The 22,013-nt window shown below is 49.3% G+C and overlaps 1 protein-coding gene across 5 annotated transcripts in view; it reads right to left on the reverse strand.

The window, feature by feature from the left end:
• The window catches only part of psmc3ip (PSMC3 interacting protein), a 59,336-nt gene that overhangs the window by 33,014 nt on the left and 4,309 nt on the right, over positions 1–22,013 (reverse strand). For 3 of the 5 annotated variants that reach the window (XM_072487726.1, XM_072487724.1, XM_072487725.1), the window contains exons 2-3: positions 15,754–15,854; positions 8,174–8,263 (exon numbers count right to left, since the gene is read on the reverse strand). In XM_072487726.1, the coding sequence (XP_072343827.1) occupies positions 8,174–8,263; positions 15,754–15,854 (191 nt within the window). Of the gene's footprint in view, positions 1–8,173; positions 8,264–8,891; positions 9,450–15,753; positions 15,855–22,013 lie in introns of those variants that run through there. The other 2 variants (XM_072487722.1, XM_072487723.1) reach the window with 2 other exon arrangements.

The following is a 22,013-nucleotide window of genomic DNA, read 5'->3' on the forward strand; positions in this document are numbered from 1 at the left end:
TCCACATTCTAAATGTGGGAGTCTTTTAAGGAAAGGTTGGTTAGAGTGCAGGCCAGACATGTCCCTGTGAAAATGAGGGATAGAAATGGCAAAGATTAGGGAACCATGGATGATGTGTGGAATTGTGAGACTAGCTAAGATGAAAAAGGAAGCATACATAAGATCTAGGCGACTTAAAACTGACGAAGCTTTGGAGGAATATCAGGAAAGTAGGACAAATCTCAAATGCGCAATAAAGAGGGCTAAAAGGGGTCATGAAATATCTTTGGCTAACAGGGTTAAGGAAAATCCCAAAGCCTTTTATTCGTATACAAGGAGTAAGAGGGTAACTAGAGGAAGGATTGGCCCACTCAAAGACAAAAGAGGGAAATTATGCGTGGAGTCAGAGGAAATGGGTGAGATTCTTAATAAGTACTTTGCATCGGTATTCACCAAGGAGAGGGACATGACGGATGTTGAGGCTAGGGGTGGATGTTTAAGTACTCTAGGTCAAGTCGGCATAAGGAAGGGGGAAGTTTTGGGTATTCCAAAAGGCATTAAGGTGGACAAGTCCCCAGGTCCAGATGGGATCTATCCCAGGTTACTGAGGGAAGCGAAAGACGAAATAGCTGGGGCCTTAACAGATATCTTTGCAGCATCCTTGAGCACGGGTGAGGTCCCGGAGGACTGGAGAATTGCTAATGTTGTCCCTTTGTTTAAGAAGGGTAGCAGGGACTTCCGGGTGCGGCGATGACCAGCTAAGTCGCACGTTTCGGCAGCTCCCGGTGGAACGGACTTTTGGGCTCTTGACAGGAGCCCCAACGGCAATTTTAATGGCAAAAAACATCGTGCGGTAAACCAGAAGGGAATTCCCCCTGGACACGGATGGAAAAAGGAGAGGAAAGTGGCCGGATTGCAGCGGATCCTTTGGAACAGCGGCAAGGAAGGCAAGCTAAAACCAAGATGGCGTCGGAAGGTGGCAGTTTCATATGGGGCCCTGAACAACAAGAGTTCTTGAAATGCTGCGTGGAGGAGATAAAAAAGGAAATGAAGAAAGAACTGTTGGCCCCGATACTACAGGCGATCGAAGGGCTAAAGGAGGAACAAAAGACCCAGGAGCAGGAGCTTCGGGTCGTGAAGGCGAAGGCAGCCGAGAATGAGGACGATATACAGGGCCTGGTGGTGAAGACGGAGATACAGGAGGCACATCAGAAACGATGTGTGGAGAGGTTGGAGGCACTGGAAAACAACGCAAGGAGGAACAACCTGAGGATTCTTGGTCTTCCTGAAGGTGTGGAGGGGGCGGACGTCGGGGCATATGTGAGCACGATGCTGCACTCGTTAATGGGAGCGGAGGCCCCGACGGGTCCGTTGGAGGTGGAGGGAGCGTACCGAGTTATGGCGCGAGGATCGAGAGCAGGAGAAACTCCCAGAGCCATAGTGGTGAGATTCCTCCGTTTCAAGGATAGAGAAATGGTCCTTAGATGGGCGAAGAAAACTCGGTGCAGTAAATGGGAGAACGCGGTGATCCGCGTTTATCAAGACTGGAGTGCGGAGGTGGCGAGAAGGAGGGCGAGCTTTAATCGGGCCAAGGCGGTGCTTCATAAAAGGAAGATAAAATTTGGAATGCTGCAACCGGCAAGACTGTGGGTCACATATCAAGGGAGGCACCACTACTTTGAGACGGCGGATGAAGTGTGGACTTTTATTGTAGAAGAAAAACTGGAATGAGTGGATTATTAAAAAGAACGTTTGGACAAAGTGGTGGGGCGAATGTGGGGGGCGAAGAGGGGTTTTATGTTCTAATCCTGCGGTATGGTAACTTTTCTCTCTCCCACAGGTGGTGATGGGGGGAGGTGGGGAGGGAGAGGAGATGGGGCGTTGGCCATGGGGGGCGGGGCCAAGGGAGAAGCGCGGGCTTGGTTCCCGCGCTATGATAATTATGGCGGGAATAGAGAAGCAGGAAGGAGGGGGCGTCGCACGGTGCGAGCCGTGGTCACGGGGGGAAGCCGAGGTCAGCCAGAGTTTGCTGACTTCTGGGAGCAACATGGGGGGAGTAATTACGCTAGCGGGGGGTCTAGCGGGGGGGGTGGGAGGGGGGAATAACTGGGTTGCTGCTGCTGGGGAAAGGGGGGAGTGGGTACGGGAGAGGATGGGCGGGGGGGGCACCGCCTGGGGGAGATACAGCTGCGTGGGAACTGGGTGAGAAGCTGTAAAAAGACGATGGCTAATCGGCAAGGGGGGGGGGGGGGGGGGGGGGGGTGGGAAGCCCCCCCAACTCGGCTGATCACGTGGAACGTGAGAGGGCTCAACGGGCCGATAAAGAGGGCACGGGTACTCGCACACCTTAAGAAACTTAAAGCAGATGTGGTTATGTTACAGGAAACGCACCTGAAACTGATAGACCAGGTTAGGCTGCGCAAAGGATGGGTGGGGCAGGTGTTCCATTCGGGGCTGGATGCGAAAAACAGAGGGGTGGCTATATTAGTGGGGAAGCGGGTAATGTTCGAGGCAAAGACTATAGTGGCGGATAACGGGGGCAGATACGTGATGGTGAGTGGCAAACTACAGGGAGAGATGGTGGTTTTGGTAAACGTGTATGCCCCGAACTGGGATGATGCCAATTTTATGAGGCGAATGCTCGGACGCATTCCGGACCTAGAGACGGGAAAGCTGATAATGGGGGGAGACTTTAACACGGTGTTGGAACCAGGGCTGGATAGGTCGAAGACCAGGACTGGTAGGAGGCCGGCAGCAGCCAAGGTGCTTAGAGATTTTATGGAGCAGATGGGAGGGGTGGACCCGTGGAGATTCAGTAGACCTAGGAGTAAGGAGTTCTCGTTTTTCTCCTATGTCCATAAAGTCTATTCGCGCATAGACTTTTTTGTGCTGGGTAGGGCATTGATCCCGAAGGTGAGGGGAACGGAATATACGGCTATAGTCATTTCGGATCATGCCCCACACTGGGTGGACTTGGAGATAGGGGAGGAAGCAGGAGGGCGCCCACCCTGGAGAATGGACATGGGACTAATGGCGGATGAGGGGGTGTGTCTAAGGGTGAGGGGATGTATTGAAAAGTATTTGGAACTCAATGACAATGGGGAGGTCCAGGTGGGAGTGGTCTGGGAGGCGTTGAAGGCGGTGGTTAGGGGGGAGCTGATATCAATAAGGGCACATAAAGGGAAGCAGGAGAGTAAGGAACGGGAGCGGTTGCTGCAAGAACTTTTGAGGGTGGACAGACAATATGCGGAAGCACCGGAGGAGGGATTGTACAGGGAAAGGCAAAGGCTGCATGTGGAATTTGACTTGCTGACTACAGGCACTGCAGAGGCACAATGGAGGAAGGCACAGGGTGTACAGTATGAATATGGGGAGAAGGCGAGCAGATTGCTGGCACACCAATTGAGGAAAAGGGGAGCAGCGAGGGAAATAGGGGGAGTGAGGGACGAGGAAGGAGAGATGGAGCGGGGAGCGGAGAGAGTGAATGAAGTGTTCAAGACATTTTATAAAAAATTATATGAAGCTCAACCCCCGGATGGGAGGGAGAGAATGATGGACTTTTTGGATTGGCTGGAAATTCCCAAGGTGAAAGAGCAGGAAAGGGTGGGACTGGGAGCACAGATCGAGGTAGAAGAAGTGGTGAAAGGAATCAGGAATATGCAGACGGGAAAGGCCCCGGGACCGGACGGATTCCCAGTTGAATTCTACAGAAAATATTTGGACTTGCTCGCCCCGGTACTGACGAGGACCTTTAACGAGGCAAAGGAAAGGGGACAACTGCCCCCGACTAAGTCTGAAGCAACGATATCGCTTCTCTTAAAGAAGGAAAAGGACCCGCTACAATGCGGGTCCTACAGACCAATTTCCCTCCTAAATGTGGATGCCAAGGTCCTGGCCAAGGTAATGGCAATGAGAATAGAGGAATGTGTCCCGGGGGTGGTTCACGAGGACCAAACTGGGTTTGTGAAGGGGAGACAGCTGAACACGAATATACGGAGGCTGTTAGGGTTAATGATGATGGCCCCACCAGAGGGTGAAACGGAGATAGTAGTGGCGATGGATGCCGAGAAAGCATTCGATAGAGTGGAATGGGATTATTTGTGGGAGGTGTTGAGGAGATTTGGTTTTGGAGAGGGGTATGTTAGATGGGTGCAGCTATTGTATAGGGCCCTAGTGGCGAGTGTGGTCACGAATGGACGGGGATCGGCATATTTTCGGCTCCATAGAGGGACAAGGCAGGGATGTCCTCTGTCCCCATTACTGTTTGCACTGGCGATTGAGCCCCTGGCGATAGCGCTGAGGGGTTCCAAGAAATGGAGGGGAGTACTTAGGGGAGGAGAGGAACACCGGGTATCTTTGTATGCGGATGATTTGCTACTATATGTGGCGGATCCGGCGGAGGGGATGCCAGAAATAATGCGGATACTTGGGGAGTTTGGGGATTTCTCAGGGTATAAATTGAACATGGGGAAGAGTGAGCTGTTTGTGGTGCATCCAGGGGAGCAGAGTAGAGAAATAGAGGACCTACCGTTGAGGAAGGTAACAAGAGACTTTCGTTACCTGGGGATCCAGATAGCTAAGAATTGGGGCACATTGCACAGGCTAAATTTAACGCGGTTGGTGGAACAGATGGAGGATGATTTCAAGAGATGGGATATGGTAGCCCTGTCAATGGCAGGGAGGGTGCAGGCGGTTAAGATGGTGGTCCTCCCGAGATTCCTCTTTGTGTTTCAGTGCCTCCCGGTGGTGATCACGAAGGCTTTTTTTAAAAGGATAGAAAAGAGCATCATGGGTTTTGTTTGGGCCGGGAAGACTCCGAGAGTGAGGAAGGGATTCTTACAGCGCAGTAGGGATAGGGGGGGGCTGGCACTACCGAGCCTAAGTGAGTACTATTGGGCCGCTAATATTTCAATGGTGAGTAAGTGGATGGGAGAGGAGGAGGGAGCGGCGTGGAAGAGATTAGAGAGGGCGTCCTGTAGGGGGACTAGCCTGCAGGCTATGGTGACAGCCCCATTGCCGTTCTCACCGAGGAACTACACCACAAGCCCGGTGGTGGTAGCTACACTGAAGATTTGGGGACAGTGGAGACGACATAGGGGAAAGACTGGAGCATTGGGGGGGTCCCCGATAAGAAACAACCATAGGTTTGCACCGGGGGGAATGGATGGGGGATATGGAATGTGGCAAAGAGCAGGAATAACGCAACTGAAAGATCTATTTGTGGATGGGAAGTTCGCGAGTCTGGGAGCGCTGACCGAGAAATACGGGTTGCCCCAAGGGAATGCATTCAGGTATATGCAATTGAGGGCTTTTGCGAGGCAACAGGTGAGGGAATTTCCGCAGCTCCCGACACAAGAGGTGCAGGACAGAGTGATCTCAAAGAAATGGGTGGGGGATGGTAAGGTGTCAGATATATATAGGGAAATGAGGGACGAAGGGGAGACTATGGTGGATGAACTAAAAGGGAAATGGGAAGAAGAGCTAGGGGGGGAGATCGAGGAGGGGCTGTGGGCAGATGCCCTAAGCAGGGTAAACTCGTCGTCCTCGTGTGCCAGGCTAAGCCTAATTCAGTTTAAGGTATTACACAGGGCACATATGACTGGAACACGGATCAGTAAATTTTTTGGGGTGGAGGATAGGTGTGCGAGGTGCTCGAGAAGCCCAGCGAATCATACCCATATGTTTTGGTCATGCCCGGCACTACAGGGGTTTTGGATGGGGTGACAAAGGCGCTTTCAAAAGTAGTAGGAGTCCGGGTCGAACCAAGCTGGGGGTTGGCTATATTTGGGGTTGCACAAGAGCCGGGAGTGCGGGAGGCGAGAGAGGCCGATGTTTTGGCCTTTGCGTCCCTAGTAGCCCGGCGCAGGATATTGTTAATGTGGAAAGAAGCCAAGCCCCCGGGGGTGGAGACCTGGATAAATGACATGGCGGGGTTCATAAAGCTAGAGCGGATTAAGTTCGTCCTAAGGGGGTCGGCTCAAGGGTTCACCAGGCGGTGGCAACCGTTCGTCGAATATCTTGCGGATAGATAGATGGGGGGAAAAAAGAAGGCAGCAGCAGCGGCCCAGGATTTGGGGGGGGGGGGGGGGTGGCGGGGGGGTGTAGCTTGTGACAAGGCAGTTGCCAATTAGGGCTAGTTTTCATTTTTGTTATTTAATATTTATTTATTTTTTGTTTTTTGTTTATATAAAATAGGTCATTGTTATCTGTGTTGTTATAATGTTGTGTAAAGGATGCACAATGTACTGTGTTGGTTGACCAAAAATTTTCAATAAAATATTTATTAAAAAAAAAAAGAAGGGTAGCAGGGATAATCCAGGGAATTATAGACCTGTGAGCTTGACGTCAGTGGTAGGCAAACTGTTGGAGAAGATACTGAGGGATAGGATCTATTCACATTTGGAAGAAAATAGACTTATCAGTGATAGGCAGCATGGTTTTGTGCAGGGAAGGTCACGTCTTACAAACCTAATAGAATTATTTGAGGAAGTGACAACGTTAATTGACGAGGGAAGGGCTGTAGTTGTCATATACATGGACTTCAGTAAGGCGTTTGATAAAGTTTCCCATGGCAGGTTGATGGAAAAAGTGAAGTTATATGGGGTTCAGGGTGTACTAGCTAGATGGATAAAGAACTGGCTGGGTAACAGGAGACAGAGAGTAGTGGTGGAAGGGAGTGTCTCAAAATGGAGAAAGGTGACTAGTGGTGTTCCTCAGGGATCCGTGCTCGGACCACTGTTGTTTGTGATATACATAAATGATCTGGACGAAGGTATGGGTGGTCTGATTAGCAAATTTGCAGATGATACTAAGATTGGTGGAGTTGCAGATAGCGAGGAGGACTGTCAGAGAATACAGCAAAATAGAGGTAGATTGGAGAGTTGGGCAGAGAAATGGCAGATGAAGTTCAATCCAGGCAAATGCGAGGTGATGCATTTTGGAAGGTCTAATTCAAGAGCGGACTATACGGTCAATGGAAGAGTCCTGGGGAAAATTGATGTACAGAGAGATCTGGGAGTTCAGGTCCATTGTACCCTGAAGGTGGCAACGCAGGTCAATAGAGTGGTCAAGAAGGCATACAGCATGCTTGCCTTCATTGGACGGGGTATTGAGTACAAGAGTCGGCAGGTCATGTTACAGTTGTATAGGACTTTGGTTAGGCCACATTTGGAATACTGCGTGCAGTTCTGGTCGCCACATTACCAGAAGGATGTGGATGCTTTAGAGAGGGTGCAGAGGAGGTTCACCCGGATGTTGCCTGGTATGAAGGGTGCTAGATATGAAGAAAGGTTGAGTAGAGTAGGATTGTTTTCGTTGGAAAGACGGAGGTTGAGGGAGGGACCTGATTGAGGTCTACAAAATTCTGAGAGGTATGGACAGGGTGGACAGCAACAAGCTTTTTTCAAGAGTGGGGCTGTCAATTACAAGGGGTCACGATTTCAAGGTGAGAGGGGGAAAGTTTAAGGGAGATGTGCGTGAAAAGTTTTTTACGCAGAGGATGGTGGGTGCCTGGAATGCTTTGCCAGCGGAGGTGGTAGAGGCGGGCACGATAGCATCATTTAAGATGCATCTAGACAGATATATGAACGGGCGGGAAACAGAGGGAAGTAGATCCTTGGAAAACAGAAGCCAGGTTTAGATAAAGGATCTGGATCGGCGCAGACTGCGAGGGCCGAAGGGCCTGTTCCTGTGCTGTAATTGTCTTTGTTCTTGTTCATATAGCTTTGTAGATTTCTTCATTTAGATTTAGGGCCCGAATCTACTCTTTTTAAATAAATTTAGAGTACCCAATTCAATTTGTTTCCAATTGAGGGGCAATGTAGCATGGCCAATCACCTACCCTGCACATCTTTTGAGTTGTGGGGGTGAGACCCACACAGACACGGGGAGAATGTGCAAACTCCACACGCACAGTGGCCCAGGGCCGGGATTGAACCCAGGTCCTCGCCACCATGAGGCAGCAGTGCTAACCACTGTGCATTGTGCCACCCTGCCCTAGTTTACTTTGAAAACTAATTTATTTGGTTCTGGTTTTCATCCAATATCTTGTCCCTGTTTTGTACTTCGGAAGTGGTTAGGACCAACCTATCAAAATCTGTTGAAAGAGGCACTGAAACACGAACAATCATAGACAAGCAATTAAATATCCCACCAGCAAAACTTAGCAGCTGAAGTAAAAAAAGTTGTTTCTCACCTGATCAGCAAAGTAGATTTTCTGCTTCCCGTACACCTTTTCTTTTATTTTACCATCTTGAGTAAGTTGCTCAAGAGCTTTTACTGCAGCCTGCAACAAAAATTATGTGATGAAAAAAACAGCTGCAGCAAAGACTTAACAAGAACGGTTTCAATCCGGCACTGTGGCACGTACTGCTGCCTCACAGCGCCAGGGACCCGGGTTCAATTCTGGCCTTGGGTGGCTGTCTGCGTGGAGGTTGCACGTTCTCCCCGTGTCTGCGTGGGTTTCCTTCTCGTGCTCCGGTTTCCTCCCACTGTCCAAAGATATGCAGGTTAGGTGGATTGGCCATGATAAATTGTCCCTTAGTGTCCAGGGATGTGGCTAGCTTACAAGTTATGGGGGTAGGGTGGGGTGGACATGGGTAGAGTGCTTATTTAAAGGGTTGGTGCAGACTTGATGGGCTGAATGGCCTCCTTCTGCACTGTCGGGATTCTATGCTGATGTCAATGCCTCAGGCAAAGAGCAAATGGTTCTATCACTGATGGACAAAACTCAAATCACAAAGTAGGTATCAGAACATGCCACCAGTACTAAGGGCTGCAAGATCCCAGGAGGCTGCTGATACTAACTGAAAACCAAACCAATATTTTTTAAAAGCAGCAGCTTTTTAAAAAATTTGTTGACAGGATGTGGGAATCGCTGGCTCGGCCAGAATTAATTGCCCATCTCTAATTACCCTTAAGAAGGTGATGGGGAGCCGCCTGCTAGAGCTCTGCAGGTTATATGGTGTAAGTACACCCTCAGTGCTGTTAGGAAGGGTGTTCCAAGATTTTAACCCAACAACAGTGGAGAATGACGATATATTTCCAAGTCGGATGTTGCGTGACTTGGAGGGAATGTGCATCTGGTAGAGTTCCCATGCATCTGTTGCTCTGATCATTCTAGATGGTAGTGAATGTGGGTCTGGAAGGTGCTGTCAAAGTATCCTTGGTGAGTTCCCGCAGCGCATCTTGTAGCTGGTACTCATGGCTGCCTCTGGGTTTCTGGTGGAGAGAGTGAATGTTTAAGGTAGTGGATGGGTGTCAATCAATCTGGTCACTTTGACCTGGATGAAATGAAATGAAATGAAAATCGCTTATTGTCACGAGTAGGCTTCAATGAAGTTACAGTGAAAAGCCCCTAGTCGCCACATTCCGGCGCCTGTTCGGGGAGGCTGGTACAGGAATTGAACCCGCGCTGCTGGCCTGCCTTGGTCTGCTTTAAAAGCCAGCAATTTAGCCCAGTGAGCTAAACCAGCTGGAGTTCTGTTGGATCTGCACTCATCCAGACAAACATCTATTCACTTCTAATCCCCTCACTTCATATGTTACAAAAATCAATGCACAGCTCCTTCTTTATTACCACATCAAGTACCTGAGTGAGGGACTTCCGGTGGCGGCATATAGAGGGGAAGCCGCATGCTGGGTGGCTCCTGCTCGAGGCGTGTTTTTAGGAGTATTAAAGTCCATTCCTGGGGGCAATTTGCAAATGATTGAATGTAGGAAGATACAAGGAAGGTAAAAGATGTCAAAAGGATTAAGAAAAACAGCCGTGAAGAAGGGAAGGAGTGAGTGTTCACCGTCGAGTGAGGGGGCCAGCCAGGGAGCTAGCAAGATGGCGGAGGCTGGGCTGCCAGGTGCTGCTCACAGCAGAGAGGATGACTGAGGTGATGTCTTTGGAGCTGGAGAAGCAGTTTGCGAAGCACATGGAGGCGTTGAGGAAGGAGATGGCGGTGGCTTTGAAGACGTTGGCAAAAGCGGCAATTGCCCCGGTGAGAGTAGCTGTGGCGAAGAGGTGAGGGAACAGGGCGAGAGGATGAAGGGAGTGGAGGGGGCAATGTCGCAGCACAGCGATCAGCTCACCTCGATGCGGGATGACCTTTGGAGGGTGGTCGACGCCAATCAGGGGCTTCGAGCAAAGTTGGGGGGCCTGGAGAACCGCTCGAGGTGGCAAAATTTGAGGATTGTGGGCTTGCCTGAGGGGGTGGAGGGCTCAAGACCGATGAAGTACTTCGCCAAGATGTTGGCGGAACTGATGGGGGAGGGCGAGGAGCCTCCCGGTATGAACTGGACCGAGCCCATTGGTCGCGGAGGCCGAAGCCAAAGTGGTGCAGTGGGCTGGTGCTAGAGTTCACATATATCAGGATGTGACGGTGGAGCTTGTAAAGAGGCGAGCGGCTTTCGGCCGAGTGAAGACTGCATTATACAACAGCGGGCTGCAATTTGGTGTGGTGTATCCAGCAAAGCTGAAGGTGCCTTACAACGCCAGAGATTTCTACTTGGAGACGGTGGAGGCAGAAGGTTTGGGACAGAAGTGAAGACTGGAACTGAAGAGGGGCTGTGGACTGTGAATGGGAAGTTGGGAGAGTGTATAAATGTTATGTTTTTTTTTAAATTTAGAATACACAATTATTTTTTTTTCCAATTAAGGGACAATTTAGTGTGGCCAATCCACCTACCCTGCACATCTTTGGGTTGTGGGGGCGAAACCCACGCAGACACAGGGAGAATGTGCAAACTGCACACGGACAGTGACCTAAATGTTATGTTTTTTGACCTACATTGATATTTATTTACTTCACACTGTTATAGAGGTTAAGTGTTCATTCTTTGTTGCGACGGTTTTATGTTACTTTATTGAGATGTTTGGGTTTGATTGTTTTCCTGGGACTGGGCGGGAGGGACTCACTTGAGAGTGAAGAACGAGGTGAAGCGTAGGAAGGGCTGGGTCGGGCAGCACGGTGGCGCAATGAGTAGCACTGCAGTCTCACGCCGCTGAGGTCCCAGGTTCGATCCCAGCTCTGGGTCACTGTCTGTGTGGCGTTTGCACGTTCTCCCCGTGTTTGTATGGGTTTCGTCCCCACAACCCAGAAAAATAAGATGTACAGGGTAGGTAGATTGGCCACTCTAATTTTCCCCTTAATTGGAAAACTGAATTGGATATGCTAAATTTATAAAGGAAAAGGAAGGGCTGGGTCAGCCAGGTGTTTCATTTGGGATTTGACGGAAGGGCTCGAGGGATAGCGGTATTGGTTAGCAAAAGAGTACGATTCCAGATGGAGAAAGTGGTTGCAGACCAGGGAGGCAAGTATGTGATAGTGACAGGGGCATTGGAGGAGAGGCTGGTGGCGCTGGTAAGCGTGTATGATCCCAGCTGTGAAGAAGGTATGTGGTGCCATCCCCGACTTGGATTCACACGAATTGATAGCGGGTGGAGACTGGAACTTGGTGCAGGAGCTGAGACTTGATAGGTCACGGCCACGCTCGCTTGACCCTTCAGGGTGGGGGGGGGCGAAGATGTTGGCTGAACTAATGGCGGAAATGGGAGGGGCTGACCCTTGGAGGTTTCTGCACCCGGGGGAGCGGGAGTGCTCTTTTTTTCTCCTCAGTCCATAAGGTTTATTCACGGATTGACATTTTTGTGGTGGGGAAGGCGCTGTTGGCTTGGGTTAAGGGTTCGGAATATTCGGCAATTGCGATATAGGATTATGCGCCGCATTGGGTGGATATAGTGTTGGAGAGGGGGGCAGTGCAGAGGCCGGGGTGGAGATTAGATGTGGGGCTGTTGGAGGACCAAGGGTTCTGTGATATGTTTGGGAAAGTAATCACGGAATAAGTGGGGTTCAATTGTACGGGGGAGGTTTCGCAGGCGGTGGTTTGGGAAGCTCTAAAGGCAGTGGTGAGGGGGGAGGTGATCTCGATTAAGGCAAAGGTGAATAAGGAGGAGAGGGTGGAGCGTCAAAGGGTAATAGATGAGATGTTGGAGGTAGAGAGGAGTTATGAAGAAGACGGGGATCCAGCGAAGTTGGAAAAGAGGATGGAGTTAAAGGCAAGTTTTGACCGGCTATGTAAAATTATCACCAAACAATAAACATATTGAAACCATAACAAAGATATATCGCTTTGAGTGATCTTTCAGAGTCAGTTCTCACTTCAGATTTGACAGCATTGGGCCACATACTATACCCTACCAGCCAGTGATTGCAAAACTCAAACCACAGTGTCCAGTATTAAATGTGATTCAGCAGCAGAGCAACATTTGCTAAATAATCCTCCATGTGCGAAGAACTATGCTGACAATCAATTTTAAGATTTCCAGGGTGTACACAGTGTAACACATTTGCATGTACTGGAAGCTACATACATTAATACACAGGTCCCGCTATTCGCAAATAGAAAGAACATATAACCTATTGTCCCTGTTTCAGCTAAACAAAACAAGGACAGCCATTTCCTGGTTCATTCCTTGGATAAATCATCATTCCTCATTCCCAGTCAAGCTGCCTGGTTTAAATTTAAAACAATACTTGGACATTAACTGTCAGTCACCAGTAAATGGTGCTTTCTCCATGGCAACGCCTCCACCAATCAGAGTCCACTTGCCAACCAATTGGACTCTCTTCTCAAACAGTACAGGTTTGTTGATTCCCTTGCATTGTATTCTTACAAATGTTGAGTGCAAGGAGCTTAGGGAAAAAAAATCTTTTTTTTAGTAATATTCATTAAATGACTAATATATAATATACACACACATAAAATGCCTTTAAATTCCTATAGTTTCAATTAAAACACATCATCCAGAATACAAACCTTTTTACTTGTAAATTTAATCGAACATTCAAAAGGGTTTCAGAATGTATCTGGAACGGAAGAATGTGCAGTTACAGGAAGAAAAGTGGGGAAGAATTCTAGGTAAGTTGCTCATTCGGAGAGCCGGTGCAGACACAACAGGCCAAACGTTCTGGGTAGTAACAATTTTGAGATGTGTGCTGAATTGATTGCATTGTTTTTAAAAAGTCAGCAAGATATCGATTTAGTACATATTGCCTACCTAGACTTTCAAGCAGCTTTTTAAAGAGTACAGAAACTGAAAACATTTTAAACAATGTTCAATAGATTGTAGAAAAGTATCTTTCACTAAAAAGAACAAACTTTTGGTTTAACATCAGAAGAAAAAGAAAGGAATCCCCACTAAAGGAGGGAAAAGAAGAATGTCTATAAAATAAAAACATCATAATGAATAGACAAGATACATTTCAAAAGGAAGAATTTTGTCTGATCAAACTTACATTTTTTGAGGTGGTAACAGAACAGACAAAATACAGTAAATGCAATTTATCTGGATTATCAAAAGGCCATCAATAATGTGCTCTTAATAGGTTAATGAATACGGTTAGAGTGTACGGAATCAGGGAACAAGTGGCAGAATGAATTGTTCGTGTATATGCTCGAAAGCAGAGAGTGGGAGCAAAATGTTGTAATTCAGAAATAGTAGAAGGTGAGAAGCAGTGTTCCACAGGTAGCTGTGCTAGAACCACTGTTGTCACAATGACTTGGATTTTGGAATCAAAAATATAACTTTTAAATTTGCAGTGACATTAAATCGGTTGGCAGGGACATAGTCAATACTGAGGAGGACTGCAACAAATGAATAAACGTGCAGCATGGGCAAATGAAGTTCCACATAAATGTGAAGTAGTACATTTTGATAGAAAGAATAGGGAAGTCACTTGTTACTTAGGTGAGAGTCTAAGTGGGGTATAGAAACAAAGGAATCTGCAACAAAAAACACAATCACTAAAGGTTAAGTCACAGGTTAGCAAAGCCACAAAAAGTGCATACTAAGAACTGGGCTTTATTTCTGTAGGAGTAGAATTGTAAAGTAGGGAGGTTATGCTCAACCTGTATCGAACATTGGTTATGTTAAATCCTCAGTTTCTTTACCCGTCAGTCTGGCCTCAATAAAAGTCGAGATGGATTTGCAGGTACAACATTAGTTATTTTATTCAGCTTGCAAGCTTTCTCAGTTCACAGCAGTACAGAATGCGTCTCACTCTCTGTACTTCCAGAATCAAGTGCCTTTATCAAGCAAAGAGCTCTGTACTGATACATTCAAATGGCATCAAGTTTCACATACTCGACGCCCATAGGTCATCCTATGTCCCTCCTGACCCGTTTGATCTATTCTGATTGGCTCACTTCCAATCCCTTCCTCTGGCCCTTATTATTCAGCATCACTCTCGTAGACACACCTCTTCCTGCTTTTCCATGCGGTCTGAAATCCTTTGTCTGTGAACTAACCAGAATCAAAGTGGCCTATTTCTACATTACATTAGCTAATATTTCTAAAGTAACTATTTTATATCACATTCGTCAGTTAGACCACACTTAGAAAGAGTACTGCATGTAGTTCTGAGTGCTATATTATAAAATGGATAAGAGGCACTGGAAAGGGTGCATAAAAGATTGACAATATGTCATGATAGGGAGATATTAGGAACTTTGGTCCAGAAATGCGGTCCATGATGTAGCAGGCAATTTAAGAGTTAAACAGACTGAGGGAAAAGACTGCTAGCAGCAGTCAGAGGGATACGCCCACAGCCTGAGTCACCTTGTCCCATTCAGATGGAACCTCATTAACGGGAATACACAGGCTGCCCTGGTTCAGCCAGGATGATCCACTCAAGATCCATTGCCATTCAGGACAACCTTGTTTGACCAGCATTGGCCTGTCACAGAGTGTGATGACCTATTTGTCCTATTTGGAAGGTGAGTTGCATATAAATGGCACAGCTCTGTTCTTTTGGAAAAACAAAAGTGGGTAATCAGCCACGGTAACGATAATGGATTCAAGTCTGGCTGATGGGGTGGGCGGAGGAGAGCGCAAGAGAGAGATAGAGAGAGAGAGAGAAAAAAAGAGAGAGAGGGACACAGAGAGAGAGAATGAATTTTGGTGTGTCCAGTTTTGGTCTTCTTACATTGTGGGTGGAATGGAAAAGGTGCAAAAGAGGGCCACAAGATTATCTTCTAGTCTAAAGCACCTTAATAACCAAGATGGGCTTGAAGTACTTGGATTCCACACTTGGCAAAATGTAGACATTGGAGTGATTGTAATTTATAAAATGGTAAAGGGGTTGTGTTTGCAGGAACAGTTTGTTTCAACAAAATAAAATAGATAAAATCAGAATGTCCAATTCACCTAACAGCACGTCTTTCGGGATTTGTGGGAGGAAACCGGAGCACCCGGAGGAAACCCACGCAAACACGGGGAGAACGTGCAGACTCCGCACAGACAGTGACCCAAGCCAGGAATCGAACCTGGGACCCTGGCGCTTGAAGCACCGTGCCGCCCATTTCTGGCTGTGGCAGAGATCAGCTAAACCAAAAGAAAATAACTCGGTAAATAGATTCCATAACATTAATCATGGCCACGGTATTCCACTGAACTAGTTTCATTCTCCTTAATGTGTTGAATAGAAATGTTCCTATTTTTCCCAAATTGGGCTAGCTTTTTAGCTTCGCCCAGATTACATGGCTTTGGGTGGGGAATGTATGCATCGTAATACAAAAGGTACAGGCTTTATAGGGCAGACTGGATAGACCAGTGGGCCCTGCTCAGCTCATATGCTCATTTCAAAAGAACGGACATGCCAAAGGGACACAAGTCTTTGGCTTGAGCAGTCCCCGGGGTAATTATATTCCTCAGAAATTCTCGAGTCTCATATAGACACATTATTTTAAATTAACAGAGACTGAAACAGCAACTCAAAACAATCTTACTGTCTTTCCAAAACCATATTCGCGCTGGAGATTTCCAAAAACATCTTGTGCACTGTACGGTCGATTCTGGTCATTCAAATACTTCAAAATAACAGAAGCAGCTAAAAAATAAATTTTTTAAAAATTCAATTTAAATGCTATAATTTCCTGATGTTCAAAAATTCCCTATTCCCTATCACAAAACTCACTCGATCCATATTTTTTTTAACCTTCATAGGATCAGAAGTGAGACGCTCACTTTGGATTCATTATAAATCACATGAATATTCCCCAATATCAATTTGCAATTATTTTTTGCTCGACATTTGATACAATCTATATTTAGTACAAGTTTGCAACCACCTGCACCCAGAGTTAGAGTGGGTGATGCATCTTAGCCACTTCCTAATGTCCCATCATTACAGATGCCAGGCTTCAGCCGATTTGATTCACTTCAGATGAAAAAGAAACGGCATACAACATCTCTGCAGTACTTGCGCCAGAACTAACCACACTTCTAACCGAGTAGTTCCAGTACAGCCACAGCACTGATGTCTACTCAACAATGTTGAAAACTGCCTGCCCTGTCCACTAAATGCAGGACAAATACAATCCAACTAATTACCACCCTGAAGTGTTGGGTACTCTGCTACACAGACGAACCAACACATGGTACAATGGTACAATGGCGAATGGTACAACTCGGTTTGATTTCAAACAACTATTTACGGTTGTATACTGTTTACTGAGGTTCGATCATAACCTTTGAATCTGTGGACCTACTCCTAATTCTATCTTGTAGGGGCACTCAGCACATGGTGGATGTCTGAGTGGCTTGCTATGAGCTCTGTGCCCTGAGCTGTCTCGTCCTCGAGTGCCCAGGATGTATCGTGTTCCCTGTTCTGTACTGTGTATGCTCTTGCCTGTAATTGGCTGTCGTGTTGTTTGTGTGTTGATTGGTCCGTTGATCTGTCCATCAGTATGTATGTATGTATGTGCTATGATGTTTACCTGGATATCATGACACACCCCACTTTGAGGAAGTGACAAAGTTAATTGATGAGGGAAGGGCTGTAGATGTCATATACATGGACTTCAGTAAGGCGTTTGATAAAGTTTCCCATGGCAGGTTGATGGAAAAAGTGAAGTCGTATGGGGTTCAGGGTGTACTAGCTAGATGGATAAAGAACTGGCTGGGCAACAGGAGACAGAGAGTAGTGGTGGAAGGGAGTGTCTCAAAATGGAGAAAGGTGACTAGTGATGTTCCACAGGGATCCGTGCTCGGACCACTGTTGTTTTTGATATACATAAATGATCTGGAGGAAGGTATAGGTGGTCTGATTAGCAAGTTTGCAGATGATACTAAGATTGGTGGAGTTGCAGATAGCGAGGAGGACAGTCAGAGAATACAGCAAAATATAAATAGATTGGAGAGTTGGGCAGAGAAATGGCAGATGGAGTTCAATCCAGGCAAATGCGAGGTGATGCATTTTGGAAGATCTAATTCAAGAGCGGACTATACGGTCAATGGAAGAGTCCTGGGGAAAACTGATGTACAGAGAGATCTGGGAGTTCAGGTCCATTGTACTCCGAAGGTGGTAACGCAGGTCGATAGAGTGGTCAAGAAGGCATACAACATGCTTGCCTTCATTGGACGGGGTATTGAGTACAAGAGTCGGCAGGTCATGTTACAGTTGTATAGGACTTTGGTTAGGCCATATTTGGAATACTGCGTGCAGTTCTGGTCGCCACATTACCAGAAGGATGTGGATGCTTTAGAGAGGGTGCAGAGGAGGTTCACCAGGATGTTGCCTGGTATGGAGGGTGCTAGCTATGAAGAAAGGTTGAGTAGAGTAGGATTGTTTTCGTTGGAAAGACGGAGGTTGAGGGGGGACCTGATTGAGGTCTACAAAATTATGAGAGGTATGGACAGGGTGGATAGCAACAAGCTTTTTCCAAGAGTGGGGCTGTCAATTACAAGGGGTCACGATTTCAAGGTGAGAGGGGGAAAGTTTAAGGGAGATGTGCGTGGAAAGTTTTTTACGCAGAGGGTGGTGGGTGCCTGGAACGCTTTGCCAGCGGAGGTGGTAGAGGCGGGCACAATAGCATCATTTAAGATGCATCTAGACAATATATGAATGGGCGGGGAACAGAGTGAAGTAGATCCTTGGAAAATAGGCGACAGGTTTAGATAAAGGATCTGGATCGGCGCAGGCTGGGAGGGCCGAAGGGCCTGTTCCTGTGCTGTAATTTTCTTTGTTCACTTTCTGAGCCACTGTTGGCCTGTCCAAGAACAGACCCTGACTTTGTTAAGTATACACTTCAAACTCCTCCCTGCTGCACTTTCCATTTCACACTCATGGCACTAACATCACTGGTTGGATCAAACATTGTCCGGAAGGCTCTAGAAAATGCCATGAAACAATCCTAAATGTCTGTCTTTATCCGCTTCACCAATGTCATGTCTTAGGTGGAAAGAACACCTAAAATCATAGATTTAGCTGCAGGGATCATGTCATTTAATCTGCCAAATTGGTCCGTTCTGACCGCGTGCTATCTGACCTTGCTGGACCTGCACCATATGGAGCAGGTCCCACCAGCCCAGCATCTGCAGGTATTCAATCCATTATTATTATGGAAGGGATCACCACTAAACATTGGCTTTGTCGACCAAACAACCCATGAACACATTTTTAAAAGTTTATCTTTCCGACATCACAAGTGACTCGTACACATTTAAATATTCTCAACTTTAAAACTACAGTATTTGAACAAAACACAAAAAATTAAGTCTTAATATTGTTATACAAACTGCCAGAATCTGTTTGAATGTTTGATATACTTCCAAAACGACCTTACACAGTTGACTGAGATAGAGGCAGATATGAAATGAAATGAAAATCGCCGATTGTCACAAGTAGGCTTCAATGAAGTTACTGTGAAAAGCCCCTAGTCGCCACATTCCGGTGCCTGTTCGGGGAGGCTGGCACGGGAATTGAACCCGCGCTGCTGGCCTACCTTGGTCTGCTTTAAAAGCCAGCTATTTAGCCCTTTGCTAAACCAGCCCCTCCAGATAGTGGACATTGAGACAGATAGTGGACATTGTCGAGTTTGTGGTTCCTGTCTGTGGACATTGTACATAGATACATAGAAGATAGGAGCAGGAGGAGGCCTTTTGGCCCTTCGAGCCTGCTCCGCCATTCATCACCATCATGGCTGATCATCCAACTCAATAGCCTAATCCTGCTTTCTCCCCATAGCCTTTGATACCATTCTCCTCAAGTGCTATATCCAGCCACCTCTTGAATATATTCATTGTTTTTGCATCAACTACTTCCCGTGGTAATGAATTCCACAGGTTCACCACTCTTTGGTGAAGAAATGTCTCCTTCATCCCTGTCCAAGGTGGTTTACCCTGAATCCTCAGACTGTGACACCTGGTTCTGGACACACCCACCATCGGGAACATCTTCCCTGCATCTACCATGTCTAGTCCTGTTAGAATTTTATAAGTCTCTATGAGATCCCCCCTCATTCTTCTGAACTCCAGCGAGAACAATCCTAACCTAGTTAATCTCATATGACAGTCCCGCGATCCCTAGAATCAGTCTGGTAAATCTTTAGCTGCACTCCCTCGAGAGCAAGAAGATCCTTCCTCAGAAAAGGAGACCAAAACTACACACAATATTTTAGGTGTGGCCTCACCAAGGCCCTGTATAATTGCAGCAACACATCCCTGCTCCTGTACTCGAAACCTCTTGCAATGAAGGCCGATATACCATTAGCCTTCTTTACCACCTGCTGCATCTGCATGATTACCTTCAGCAACCAGTGCACAAGAACACCCAGGTCTTGCTGCACACTCCTTTTCCAATTTACAACCGTTCAGGTAACCTGCCTTCCTGTTTTTGCTTCCAAAGTGAATAACCTCACACTTATCCAAATTATACTGCATCTGCCATTGGTTTGCCCACTTGCCCAACCTGTCCAAATCATGCTGTAGGATCCCTGCATCCTCGTCAGTTCGCACGCCCACACAACTTGGTATCATCTGCAAACTTTGTGATGTTATATTTTGTTCCCTTATCCAAATCATTAATATATATTATGAATAGATTATCATAGAATTTACAGGGCAGAAGGAGGCCATTCAGCCCATCGAGTCTGCACCGGCTCTTGGAAAGAGCACCCTACCCAAGCCCACACCTCCACCCTATCCCCATAACCCAGTAACCCCACCCAACACTAAGGGCAATTTTGGACACTAAGGGGAATTTATCATGGCCAATCCACCTAACCTGCACATCTTTGGACTGTGGGAGGAAACCGGAGCACCCGGAGGAAACCCACGCACACACGGGGAGGACGTGCAGACTCCGCACAGTCAGTGACCCAAGCCGGAATCGAACCTGGGACCCTGGAGCTGTGAAGCAATTGTGCTACCACAATGCTACCGTGCTGCCCCAGCACCAATCCCTGTGGTACACCACTGGTCACTGCCTGCCAATTTGAAAAGGACCCATTGTAGAGTTTGTGGCTCCTGTCTGTGGACTGAATTAGTTATTGGGCGAGGGCCGGGTGCGGTTCCCTGTGCCAGGGTCCGGGATTCTGAGCCTGGCCGGGATTTGCCAAACGGACTTGGTTAAAGTTTATGAACCTGCAACAGTTTTAAAAGTGATTTTATTTATATAACAAAATGTTCAAAAAAATTCTCTGGTCAGGAATTCGCGATTGGGGAAGGAACGCGGCAAAAACATCAGACCCCCCCCAACCCGGGCCGACCCCCCCCCCAACACCCGGACCGACCCCCCCCCCCCCCAACCCCCAAACCGACCCCCCCCCCCCCCAACACCCGGACCGACCCCCCCCCCCCCCAACACCCGGACCGACCCCCCCCCCCCCCCAACACCCGGACCGACCCCCCCCCCCCCCCCCAACACCCGGACCGACCCCCCCCCCAACACCCGGACCGACCCCACCCCCCAGACCGACCCCCCCCCCCAAACACCTGGACTCCCCCCCCCCAAACACCCGGACCGACCCCCCCCCAAACACCCGGACCGACCCCCCCCCCAAACACCCGGACCGACCCCCCCCCCCCCCCCAACCCCCAAACCGACCCCCCCCCCCCCAACCCCCAAACCGACCCCCCCCCCCCCCCAACCCCCAAACCGACCCCCCCCCCCCCAACACCCGGACCGACCCCCCCCCCCAACACCCGGACCGACCCCCCCCCCCCCCCCCAACACCCGGACCGACCCCCCCCCCCCCCAACACCCGGACCGACCCCACCCCCCAGACCGACCCCCCCCCCCAAACACCCGGACCGACCCCCCCCCAAACACCCGGACCGACCCCCCCCCCCAAACACCCGGACCGACCCCCCCCCCCAAACACCCGGACCGACCCCCCCCAACCCGGACCGACCCCCCCCCCCCCAAACACCCGGACCGACCCCCCCCCCCCCCAAACACCCGGACCGACCCCCCCCAACCCGGACCGACCCCCCCCCCCCAAACACCCGGACCGACCCCCCCCCCCCCAAACACCCGGACCGAACCCCCCCCCCAACCCGGACCGAACCCCCCCCCCAACCCGGACCGACCCCCCCCCCCCCAACACCCGGACCGACCCCACCCCCCCAGACCGACCCCCCCCCCCCAAACACCCGGACCGACCCCCCCCCCAAACACCCGGACCGACCCCCCCCCCCAAACACCCGGACCGACCCCCCCCCCCCCAAACACCCGGACCGACCCCCCCCAACCCGGACCGACCCCCCCCCCCCCAAACACCCGGACCGACCCCCCCCCCAAACACCCGGACCGACCCCCCCCAACCCGGACCGACCCCCCCCCCCCCCAAACACCCGGACCGACCCCCCCCCCCCAAACACCCGGACCGAACCCCCCCCCCAACCCGGACCGAACCCCCCCCCCAAACACCCGGACCGACCCCCCCCCCAAACACCCGGACCGACCCCCCCCCCCAAACACCCGGACCGACCCCCCCCCCCCCCAAACACCCGGACCGACCCCCCCCCCCCCAAACACCCGGACCGACCCCCCCCCCCCCCAAACACCCGGACCGACCCCCCCCCCCCCCCAAACACCCGGACCGACCCCCCCCCCCCCCAAACACCCGGACCGACCCCCCCCCCCCCCAAACACCCGGACCGACCCCCCCCCCCCCCAAACACCCGGACCGACCCCCCCCCCCCCAAACACCCGGACCGACCCCCCCCAACCCGGACCGACCCCCCCCCCCCCAAACACCCGGAC

This window comes from Scyliorhinus torazame, chromosome 21 (assembly GCF_047496885.1).
Source record: "Scyliorhinus torazame isolate Kashiwa2021f chromosome 21, sScyTor2.1, whole genome shotgun sequence".
In the NCBI taxonomy this organism is placed as follows: Eukaryota; Metazoa; Chordata; class Chondrichthyes; order Carcharhiniformes; family Scyliorhinidae; genus Scyliorhinus; species Scyliorhinus torazame.